We start from the raw sequence: 12,349 nt of genomic DNA on the forward strand, positions 1-12,349 counted from the left end.
GCACAGATGCTATTGCAAATATTCGACTTCACACGTATTGACACATAGACAAAAAACTTGTTTTGCAGTTCAATAAATATTACTATATCATAATTATAGCTACACTAAACATGAGAAGCCCTGTCTATAATTGTTTCAGCCGAACATAACCTTTGACTATGGTTATGTTCGCTATTAAGAATTGTACTCACCTTACTTTGATTGTTATAACAAATCAAATGGTAAAATACATAAAGATGTAGCAAGCATATCCGCATGCATGTACTCTATACCTATAGATAGGATTGCTGCACATTTTATTTTATTGACATTCCTTGTGGTTAAAGTGACTTAGCCTACTGTACTCAGTTGGGCCTTGCATGCTATTTGTCGTCGTAGCAGAGCGACTAGTAGGCTATTAGAAGTAGGCTAGCAGCCGTAGCAGCTGTAGGCTCGTAGTACTAGGCTAGTTTAATCATTTTATTATTTAAAAATGTTTTCTTTGGGGTGAGCAATTTTAGCAAACCAATGTAAGGAAGCCAGGAATAAATTCACGCCAAATGAAGCAAACAGGCAAAACTGAGCTAGGGAGAAATGGCGATATGTTACAACGTAGCTAATCACTCACCTCAGAAAGACTATTAATTGGCTAATTAAAATTAGGCTATGATAAAATCGAATACTTTCCATTTTGAATATCACAACTGTAATTATTGTTCACCGAAACCCTTAAACTTGCTCGAATTAAAGGGATTTCATTTTTGCAAAGCACGTTGATTTTTTCCCAACTGCGTAGCGCCGGGCCAGAGGCTGTAGGAATGTCGCATAGCTGCGTGCCTCTTGATAAAGCATTCCACGTAATCGGTGACCTAAGACATTTCAGCAAAATGCAATTGCTAACGGATAAGCAACATCCAAACACATCATTAATTTAAGATGGTAAACCGCTGTTCATGGAAACAGTTACCCACACCCAGTCACATGGAAATTAAAATAAATCGATGCGGTAATCATAGATGTCCAAACGATATCAGAGTCGATTTCAATTGGGTACCGTGCATTCCACATATTGTCATTTCGACTGTCCATCCGTTTGTTCGTTTAACTTATAAAATGAAAAATGCTAACCCAGATTCAACTAAATTATTTCACACAGAAATCCAAATATATTTGCAATGCACACAGCAGTCGTGACATGAAACGAGAAATGAGTGGCAACACATCCTACCTTTGCTGATAATCCTTCATTCTGTCGCTGGACAGCCTGGCGAAAGTCGTAATATTTTTGTTTTTGATCTGACATTATAGGTGTTCCAAACAGTTCTGCCGTTAGCATGAGGCTACGAGTTCAATCCCTATCATTACATTAGCAAAGAGAGCAGGATCCCTCAGTGAAAAATGAGCCGAGCTCTCCATCGTGTCCAGATTTCACGATCACCGTCCATTACAAAGGAAATCCCAATCAGAGCCGGCCACATTAGCATAGCAGTACGGAGGGGATGCAGGCTCTATCTTTCTACAGCGGGAACTAAGGACTCTCTTCAAAGATCTTTTAATTTATACGTATGAAAAGGAGCCAAGAACCTTTAAGGAGGACAGTGTTGCTACAGAAGGTGCAGTGGCCAAAAGAATGCTGCAATATAACCACTTGGGAAATCATAAAAAGTTCATGTTCACGGTTAACTATCCACATGACCGTCCTCGGCCAATCCTAGAACCCAGCCACTCATAAAGTTCTATCACAAAGTTGTAAATTTTCATAAAACAACATGGAATTTATTGCATTTCTTCATGAGCGCTTTAACAGCAGACATGCCTCCGTCGCCATCTTTTTTCTGCACAACTAACAGAAACGAGCAGACAGTTTTCATGTTCAAGGTACAATTAATATGACTGTTGTGATCAATGAAAAACAGAATGCACAAATATGGTGGCTGCATTCATCCTCGCTACTTGTGAGGTTGGGGATACTTTGAACAATGGCGGTGTTTAATTATTTAGGGTATCGTTTTTTTATTCTGCAAAACCCCTCCTGGATAGATTAGCTAGTTTAAAAGAGGTTTTTAAAAATCTCCTAATTACAAATATCGGTGTACGACAACGCACGCACGCGCGCGCGCAAACATGCATACATACATAGACGAGGTAACAACAACCTATAATTTATTTCATGCAACCATGGTGTGTTTATGTCATGAAATCATATATTTACTAAAATACCTTAAAATTGTTACTAGTTAAACTAGGTTTTTAAATTTTCGTCCTAACAGTTTACGTAGCCTGTCTTTTTACAAAACACTACTCACCCCTGAAATATTACTATTTCTTGCGAAGAACGAGTATAACACGTTAGGATACTATTTCTGCTATTTGTTTCCATAAGAAAGTGCTATAGATGTGGAATAGTCACACACAATTGATAAAAAGGTATGGAAAATAATTCAATAATTGGGCCTATATATTATTTATATAATTATATTTTTGTACATTGCATCCGTTGGTAAATGTGTATGGGTAGCCCAAAATATTACCCCCACTTAAGTTAAAATTACAGGACCATTTATAGCAGCAAACAAAAAATTCCACTCACCGTGTTTATTATGGTTTTGTTATCTTTTAAAATACATATCAGGCTATTATTTCTGTGTTTACAGGTTCGCTTTGTTAAGCACCATGACGCAATGCTGTGGTAAGAACGGTAAATTATGGAGCTTTGCAAAAAAAAAATTCTGTGTACTTTCCTTACGGAGTTCCCTGCCTTTACTTGATGCAATAGGCCGAATCATTACAATCCCAATTCAAGAGTCTAGGCTCATAGAGGTAGAATTCATCACACATTACAGTGTAGCAGGTTCCTGTGTCTTGCCCAGTAAAATATTCAACGTAAAATAAACTCTTACAGAGTACATACTAGTCCATATTGTACTTGTACTGTATAGTTAAGCTAACAGTGAACATTTATATGTGGAAAATATATTTGACTTCTATTATTATTATTATTATTAGTAGTAGTAGTAGTAGTAGTAGTAGTAGTAGTAGTATTTATATTCGTAAAATGTAAATAGCAGCCTTCGTTAACATTTTTTGCATTTCTGATATCATGACTGTTTTCACGAATGGCCATTGGAAAAACCTTTAATTTGGTCAAAGACTGTCAAGAATGCACACGCGTACAGTCATTCTATTATTTTCTTGACCATGTATAAAATGCAGTGAATACAATGTTTTCATCTCTAAATGAGCAAAAAGATAAAGACATCAGCTATGTTTTATTAAGAGGAAAAACATAATTGTGCAATTGTAAAGTGAGTATGCTTGTTTTACTATTATTAATTCCTTCACAATATACAACATTTCAAACACCATATGGTCCACTGTACACAAAATAGGCTATGCAAACAAAAAATACCAGAAAATGTACTATTATAAGAGAAAACAAAGAAGATACACTAGCACGCAAAAGTTACAAAATCGACAAGCACAGAACACATTTATGTACATTAGAATATGTAGTTGTCCATACGATCCCTTTTCGAATTAGACTGATAGGTCCGGACACATGACAATTTCAATTTAGAAAGTAGGACACAAGCAACAACTACTATCACAACATACGAAAACAAATTAACTATAGATTTATTGATTTATTAAAAAGATAATTTCATAGGCAGATTTAGTATCAATCCCTAACTTTACAAAATTACCATTGTAGGTAGTATTATGCTCAGTGTCGTACAAAATGCGGCGGGCGAGTATCAGTCTACTATTCAATTTTCTATTTTCCTACGATAAGGAGACACCTTCGCTACTCTTCATCCTCTTCCTCTTCATCTCCACCAGGTTTATCTTCATTAGGAGAGCCCTGGTCTGTGATCTTATTCTCTTTCTTCCATTTCATGCGCCTATTCTGGAACCAAATTTTGATCTGGCGCTCGGAGAGGTTGAGTGCGTGAGCGATTTCGATGCGTCTCCGTCTGGTCAAGTAGCGATTAAAGTGGAACTCCTTCTCAAGCTCCAGAGTTTGGAAGCGCGTATAGGTCTGTCGGCCGCGCTTTCTGTCAACACCTGCAAAAGTGTAATATAAGTTAAATGTGGTAAACATCACTGCAAATGCAGCAATGCGTTAAATATACAATTTTCTATTGTCCACATGATATCAAAGATAAAACCCTTTGAAATAGTTGTTACAGGCCTATATCTGGACATCTATCTATTTTTAGAAAGATTCTGTTATATTGCATAATTACTGGCTCTATAGAAAGGCGTGAAGAGCTATTCTCATATTAGTAGCTACTAACAAAAGTAATAAGAAATAGGAAACTAATATATGAAATAGGCTCCTGATTGAACGTGTCTGGACTACAAGGAACATCCGGAACGTTGCCTTTTTATTCCTAATTAAAGTTATATATTTTGAAAGGCAGCAATGATACATCTCTTTGACATCTCTGAATCAAGTTTCTTTCAGAGATATTATCATATAACGTATGAACTCGATAATGTATCATTTTAACGCCTTGACTGAGCTTAACTAAATACATGCGCGTGTGTGTATCTATGTAGGCATATGTATGAGTGTATATCAATGTGTATATACTTCTGACGATGATGGTGATTATTATTATTATTATTATTATTATTATTATTATTATTATTATTATCATCATCATCATCTATAATACACAATGGTATTGGGAACACTGTGATTCCATAGAAGAACCATATCTTATTAAAGGGTTCTTTGTCGGGAAAAATGGTTCTTTCTATGGGCGTTTTCACACGCCTCACCTATGAGGGTTCCATAAAGAACTAAAAATACTTCACATATGGAATCAAACCAAAGAATCCTTTCAAAACCATGTTTTCTAAGAATGCAGGCTAAACATTTCCTTGACATTCCTTCTCGGTTTGACAAAGGAGCATATATATATAAGCAATATGCATTTCATGCTGTCAAACAAGAAATAAAGGTATAATAAAGGCACTTCATAAGGTATGTCTTCTTAAATATAATATTATTATTATTATTATTAGTAGTAGTAGTAGTAGTAGTAGTAGTATTGTTATTATTATTAATATTATTATTATTATTATTATTAGTAGTAGTAGTAGTAGTAGTAGTCTAGTAGTATTGTTATGACTATTATTATTATTATTATTATTATTATTATTATTATTATTATTATTAACATTAACATTAACATTAACATTAACATTAACATTAATAATAATAATAATAATAATAATAATAATAATACACCAACCCTTTATTCACTGAATTTGTCTACTACCCTAAAATTATTTTTTCCGAATACAGCTATGTATAACAGTAACAGTCAGCGCTTTTAAACAAAAGGTGTTTGGTTATGAAAAATGTGCCATGCACTGTGAAAGTTAAGGTGAACGTATACCTAAGTCATGACCTGTTCTATACAGATAGACAGCTAGACTGTGCTGCTTCGACATGGATGTGCATTACTTTCACAAACCATGCTCCGTCACTTCCCCCAAACAGATTTGAGACTTACTTTTAATGTGATGTTTTGGGTAAAGTAGCCTACATCTGAGACAGACCGCTATGCTGGTGTTGGTGGAAGTGTGTGTGTGTTGTGTGTGTGTGTGTGTGTGTTTTGGGGGAGGGGCACGCCTGTTTGCCTGTGAGAATGAGTCGGGAGAAGAGCTATGCAAGCTATGTGTGGTGTTGTCCATTATGTTCAGTGTTTTGGACCTCTTTATGGGGTGGGTGTATTTCAAGAAAAATGTTTATAAGTGATTCACAGGAAACGTATTTTGCTCTAAACTGACATTCGAACAGGCTAGCTCAGCTCTGAAGACCAGTTTATTCAACCATCCAGCCGTAATCAATGACAGGAAACCTCGATAGTAGCCTGCTGATGTATGCAATTGGTATTAAAACAGGCATCACGTTCACCCCCGGTTAACTATTGTGCATGGAGATGCGTTCACATTTTGTCATGTTTTACGACCAAGTATAACCTAAACGAGGCGTACATAGATCCAATGTGAAAGGAACAGGGACGTGTTAAACGATACAAAATTAGACTCACTCATTCAATTGAGCTTGAACTTTACATCCAATTTAAAAAGTGAAAATGCTGTCTCTTACTCATGTCTTACTCAGTCTTACTCATTGTGTACAGCATGTCCGCTTAATGTGGAACTGTATGAATATCAATTTTCATCTACTACGTTACTACGTAATAATAGCCAGGTTGCTTAATTACATAAAAATCACAGGCCGAAATTGATGATATAATAAATGCACAAGAGGCAATGTATGTTTAAGGCTTTTTAACCTACGGCATCATACTAAAAACACTTTAATTGAGCACCTCCACACAAATATAAATATTTGAAATATCCTACAAATATACCATCCTTTATGCATAATAAGAACAATTAACACAGAATTTGTTCAGTTTTCATTCATGACGCATCTTACATGAGTAATAAAACACATAATAGAGGTCATTTCTTTTAACCAGCTGTTCAGCAATGGCAACTCAGTGCTGCCTTCACACTATCAAAGCGCTGAGGGGCGCTAAGTTGTAAAGGTACTGTTGGTTGTAATTTAAAAAGTACTTTGTCTGAAAATACTACAGAACTACTTTATCGTAAAAACATATGGATATGATGAAATATTAAGTATTCAACGTGATTGAGGCAATTTATTATTATTAATACGAAGAATCGCGTACGTACAGTAGCCTATTTTGGATCACTGTTTTATCTCGGGAGTCATGCTTTTTTAAAGTGCACTGCAATACAAGTAATTGCTTTAAATTACAAGTCAGATTTCTGGACATGTTCACAGAACAGAAAAATAAACCGGTAAAATACACCGTCGCTTCTCATGTTTCTCCTGGACACCATATCGAATGCTGAGGCCAGCTAACACTAAAAACCCGCTGTAAGATTTTTCTATACAGTAGCAATAGCTAATGAATATTCAACAGTCACAAATAACTGTTTCACGGATGGTCATAGCGATGAACGATTGCGTAGTCAAAACATCATTGAGCAGACTTTAAACAGAGTTTAAACTCAGTACTGACGTTTCAAACTCTTACATCCTAAGATTTAGGAAACGTGTCTGTCTGCCTCCTTGTTCTTATTTCTTCGTCATTTGTTTTGCTAACATACCTGTACTTCTCATCCAAGGGTAGATCCGGAAGTTGCCCTCATTCTGCTGATCGCAGTCCCCGTGCTCAGCTTTGCCACAAATTGACTGCTTGGATGGGTCTCCGGTGCACATCATGGACATGTTCTGATCAAAGGGTGAGCAGTGCATGTTGAAAGACCCGGCATTGAGGCCATAACCGGCGGGGTACATGCTCTGGTTCTGGGGGTGCATGTTCCCACCGCTGCTGTACACCCCCGACACTGAGGAGAAGGCAGTGCCACCGGACCCCGAGCCATAGCCGCTGGTTCGCTGAGAACTGGGCGCAAACGCGCAAGAAGTTTGCTCTGGAAATACTCCGGTTGGGAAAACCGAATTTGCAGCTTGATATTTGGAAAACAAAGCATTCGCATAATACAATGAACTCATAATTTGGCCGGGTGATTTGTAGGCCGGGTCGTTTTAGTGTCGGTTTTACGAGGTACCGTGATATATTACAGAATTACAGTCCAGATTTACACCAAAAGCACCTCTTTTTCCTCAGGGGCCACGTGATAGCGGACACGTGATTTACAACGGCCCAATGGTAAAGGGGCATCCCACAGTTTCACTAATGTGGAAAATGCTGTACAATTTAGATTTATAAAATATATTTCATTTTTTTCTGTAAGCAAGCTAAAGATACGTACATGGAAAATAAGCTAGCATTAACATACAATCGATAAACTGTGCTCTATAGTGCAATACGATCTGCCTCATGAAAGAGATAGAAAACTATGCATATAACGGAGATTTAGCACTAGACCTAGGCATGCTGCGATCCACATTAATAAAGAGAACCCGATTTATTTAGGTATCGATCTTTCCTGCAAAATATATCTGCGCGAATACTCAGAGACTATGTCGCTGTTGGTCTGTGTTCATTCTTGACTGCCTTCTCTGTCTGTGGTCGTGTCCAAAGTAATACATGATCTCACTGTTTCTTCGTCTCGGCATCTCCTTGCCTGGAGTCACACGAAGGCGTGTGGTCATCAACTCGATCAACTAGGCGAATGATTTGGTTATTGCTAACGGAAACCAAGCTAACCATACGATCAAGTCGGCGGCTAATACGCAAGTATAATGCTTTCTTTTTAGAGCACACTATTAATACATAAATACTCTGCTTCAAATACGTTTTGCATGAATAAAGTAATTCACAAAGTAAGTTCACAGGTGTACATTTTCATGCCCCACGTGAGTCTTATCAATGTTGAGGACACTCAGGCAACGCAAAATTCGAACCCTTCAACCGTTTATAGCCATTTATAGAGCCATTCGATTTTTAATTCGACGTTCATAAGTAACATATTCATGAAAGCCTACTTCGCAAAGGTTTACCAAAAACTGTAAAGGTAGCCCAATGAACCAGCTACCTAGATCTACGGCTATTCTTTGTTTTAGGTGTAAATCGGGCTTCAGGATCTATTCGCCTGTTCTGGCCTACAGGGTACCCTCTGGTTGGGATTGTCCCTGCAATGACAGTCGACAGTCTCTCTGGTCTGTTGGAGGAAATTGAGAAGAGAACAGTAATGATGTCATGGATTCTCGCTTGTAAACTTTATTGTACCCCCTCTCTTCTGCCGTTTCCAGGGTTAGACAATAGAACAAAGTGACGAAGAACAATAAAGCATATCATCAAGTCCTCATAAACTAATTCACGAGTACAGTACACATTCTGTTTCACAGTAAACGAAGCCTTTTTATTTATTTTATTTTTTGCACTGTGCGCATGCTTACCCATGAAAGTAAAAACACAATACCAGAAATAGACGAATAAGGACAAACGTAAAAAAAGAGAGAGAGCACCTACAGCATAAATAGGCAGTTTCATGTTGTTGGAATTCTTCATTTGCTACGTTATTTGTTACGTTATTCCATCAAAACAATGAACAGGAACAGTAAAAAGTGCACCAATTAACTTAAGAAACCTATACAGCTGCCAAAGTAATTGTTATTGATAATATCTAACAATAAAAACGTCACATAAATTGTTCCACAAATAAATGAGGCTATTTCATAACACTACAACATTTCCCCAACATCAGGTAAAAAGTAGAAACGCTTCACTTCCCCTTGTAAGTTTTAATTTATTGAAATCCTACATTTGATACCATATTATTACGTTTGATCTTTATGATCCCCCTATTTGTCCTCGCCACTTCCAAACTGGAGCAGCCATTACAGGATTGCAATGTTTCTCAGACGAAAGCCCACATTGGTCGTAGTCTCTTTCATTGTGTTTATATCTACATTTGTAGTCCTACATTTGTTTTGCTTTGTCACAGTCTTCTTCTTCTGCCGTATGCGCCTCCTCGTTTTGGTCATTTTCTTTCCTCTGTTGCTCTATCGCCTCCTGTTCCGATTTGCTGCTGGGAAATTTGTCTTTGTTGTTCTCTTTTTTCCATTTCATTCGCCTGTTTTGAAACCAGATTTTGACTTGTCTCTCGGTAAGTCCCAGGGCGTGCGAGACCTCAATCCGCCTCTTGCGGGTCAGGTAGGGATTGAAAAGAAACTCTTTCTCCAGCTCCAGTGTCTGGTAGCGGCTGTAGGTCTGTCGGCCTCGCCTCCGTCCGGCAGCTACTGGCAAAATAAACGGACACAGGTTCAAACTCGATCACCATTCTACCGACAAGCGCCTCCATTATTGGATTTATGATTTGTCAGTATGAAGTCATACACACAATAATTAATGTTACACTTCTTGGCTTGAGGAAATACATTTGCTGCATGCAGAAATACAATTGCGCGCATACAAATAACACATACATGGTTACAGCACTTCTAACAGTCTACGTACACGCGCGCGCACACACACAAACGAAAAACATCACCTGGTTTAGTCACCTAACATGAGATCGAAGAACTGAACTCAAGGCAACAGAAAGCCATAAAATGTGTAGTAAAACTGTGACCAAATACCAAAGGATTTTAGGGCACATCGACCACTTTCTCTCACGGTCATAAAACGATAAAGTGATTCAGAAGTTTGGACACCATAAAGCAGTAAACGAGCTATTGTGCCATTCCCCGCACGCAGGAAATGTGTATCTTGCACGACTGTGGGTCCTTTTGTTACACTATTACACCCCTTCCTTTCACATCACAGTTTATTTATTTTTTCGTGTCGCCTCACCTTGTGGTCTCATCCACGGGAAGAGTTGAGTTGGCGAGGGACTCTGCTCTGTGCTCTCTGCCTCCTCTCCGATGCCGTTCGCGGTCAACTTGCAGTCGCTGTACTGGACTAAGTCTGAGTCTTGGGTTCCGAATAGGGTCTGTCTTTGCAGCGCGTCGTACCCATAGAAGTTTCCTGGTTCTCCGTGACAGGTTACGGCGCATGGATTCTGTTGGTAAGAGGCAGTAGAGAGCGTGGATGCACCGTGGTGGTAAAACTCCTGTATCTGAGTTGGATGTTGGAAAGTTCCTCCGGTACCCGGTCCATAAACTACAGTGGGTCTACCTCCCAGATCTTGTGCGAATCCTGTACATTCGTAATAATTGGGACGCAAAGAATCCCCACTTTTGTATTTTGAGAAGAGAGAATTGACAAAATAGGAACTCATCTTTTTGTTGTTGTTTGTGTTTTAAGACTCGGTCGTTCAGGAGTAATAAAAGCACAGCGTTTCTCGGTTGAAGCCACGCTCAGTGATTCCCAAAATATAGATATATGTTGTATTTTAAGCACCCTTTAAATGTTCACGCCACAATCATGCCGATTCCATAAAATCTCTTCCATTGAAATGTTCCTGCATTACGATTCCAGTATGGGGTGCCAGTTCATAAACAGTTTTCTGTGATTTACTCCGCCGCAAATGAGTTGTTTCATATTTTGCAGTGTCTTTTCACGATAATTTGCATCTATTATCGCATCCTCATCCCATTGGCTTCAGCATTTCCACACGGACACTGCACTGCGCGCTTGTGATATGGAGAGAGGGAGAGAATGAAAAAGGGAGAAAAGAAAAAGGGGGAGAGAGGGTGTCGGAGAGTAAAGGGGGGTGAGTGAGAGAGGAGGGGAGAATATGCGCATTAATATATTCAACTGAGTAGTTAATGAGATATCTGCCGCTTTGCATTAGATCAAATGTATACGTACCCCCTCTTAAATAGATGGATTTTTAGAGAGTAGCTAATAGGCAACCAAAATGATGCATACTTGGTCGTTAATTTTAAAATTCAAATGAGGTATATTCGTTTTTTTAAAATGTCAGGCTGCTCTGGCAAATTGTAAAAGTACACGACTTAATTGCTATCAGTTTTAAAAGGTCCAATAAATGTAATTGCTGTTCTTGAACAACTTGTCAAAGCACCTAACTCCATGGGTAGCCGCGCATTCACGACAGACGAGACAGTCATATTTAACATTTTAATGATCATGCTTTTATAAATATGTTATTGATAAAGATTTAAAAGCCCCGGAAAGGAGATCCACTGCTGTTAGAACAGTGAAAGCTGTTGTGAACGGTTTAGTAAACTATAAAATGTCATAAACGCCAATGTTGTTTGTTGTTTATAATGCACACAAAAACGCTGTTAAGATTTTATGAGGTTGCAAGACTAGTGTAGTTAAAGATTCGACTTGGAACAACTCACTGATGTTGAAATGTAAATAATTTCATCTGAATTTTAGGGGGTAGCCAATGTGGAGCATCTTTTCAATATGTTTTACAACAGAAAAGTTCGCATTTAACCCTTTATTGTTGGTAGAATAAAAGACGACATATCTCGAAAGCATGGTTGTCCTTGCAGCCGCAATGCATTTTACAAACCAATAGGTAAATAAAGAAAATGTAAACAATTAAATAGAAGATTCACTTTGGAAAACAACACACGCACGTATGCACGCACAAACACGCGTACACACGCAGACGCACAAACACATGCATACACACACACACACACACACACACACACACACACACACACACACACACACACACTGTTGTGCGTTTGTTAGTAAAACTATACATATTCAACAACAGACAATGTAACGTTTATCTAATAAAAAAACAAACTAATTAACTCTAAATTAACGCACCAAAAATATATTTAATGTAAGCTTTTTCACGCTCAATTGTGTTCCTGACAGAAAAGTGGAATTGTTTTTGTTTCATGTATTTTATATTTAGCAACGGCTTCCTTTCTATTGCACTCTCTCTCTTTAAAAAAATGAAAATTCCATGCGCAATT

General features: G+C 37.9%; 2 protein-coding genes across 3 annotated transcripts; both read right to left on the bottom strand.

Moving 5' to 3' along the window:
• Positions 1 to 3,354: 3,354 nt before the first annotated feature.
• Positions 3,355 to 7,549, bottom strand: LOC133121785 (homeobox protein Hox-B7-A-like). The gene is made up of 2 exons (XM_061231250.1): positions 7,144 to 7,549; positions 3,355 to 4,044 (listed from the first exon to the last, which is right to left on the bottom strand). Exons 1-2 carry the CDS (start codon positions 7,547 to 7,549, stop codon positions 3,785 to 3,787), a joined length of 666 nt encoding a protein of 221 aa, XP_061087234.1. The 3' UTR covers positions 3,355 to 3,784.
• A 1,873-nt stretch (positions 7,550 to 9,422) lies between these two features.
• Positions 9,423 to 10,722, bottom strand: hoxb8b (homeobox B8b). 2 transcript variants are annotated; one of them, XM_061231262.1, is made up of 2 exons: positions 10,296 to 10,722; positions 9,423 to 9,739 (listed from the first exon to the last, which is right to left on the bottom strand). In XM_061231262.1, the coding sequence occupies exons 1-2, from the start codon at positions 10,720 to 10,722 to the stop codon at positions 9,423 to 9,425; spliced, it is 744 nt and encodes a 247-aa protein (XP_061087246.1). The 2 variants fall into 2 exon arrangements, with proteins under 2 accessions (XP_061087246.1, XP_061087245.1); XM_061231261.1 differs by having other exon boundaries at positions 9,423 to 9,742.
• Between the last annotated feature and the right edge of the window lie 1,627 nt (positions 10,723 to 12,349).

This window comes from Conger conger, chromosome 2 (genome assembly GCF_963514075.1).
Source record: "Conger conger chromosome 2, fConCon1.1, whole genome shotgun sequence".
NCBI lineage: Eukaryota > Metazoa > Chordata > Actinopteri > Anguilliformes > Congridae > Conger > Conger conger.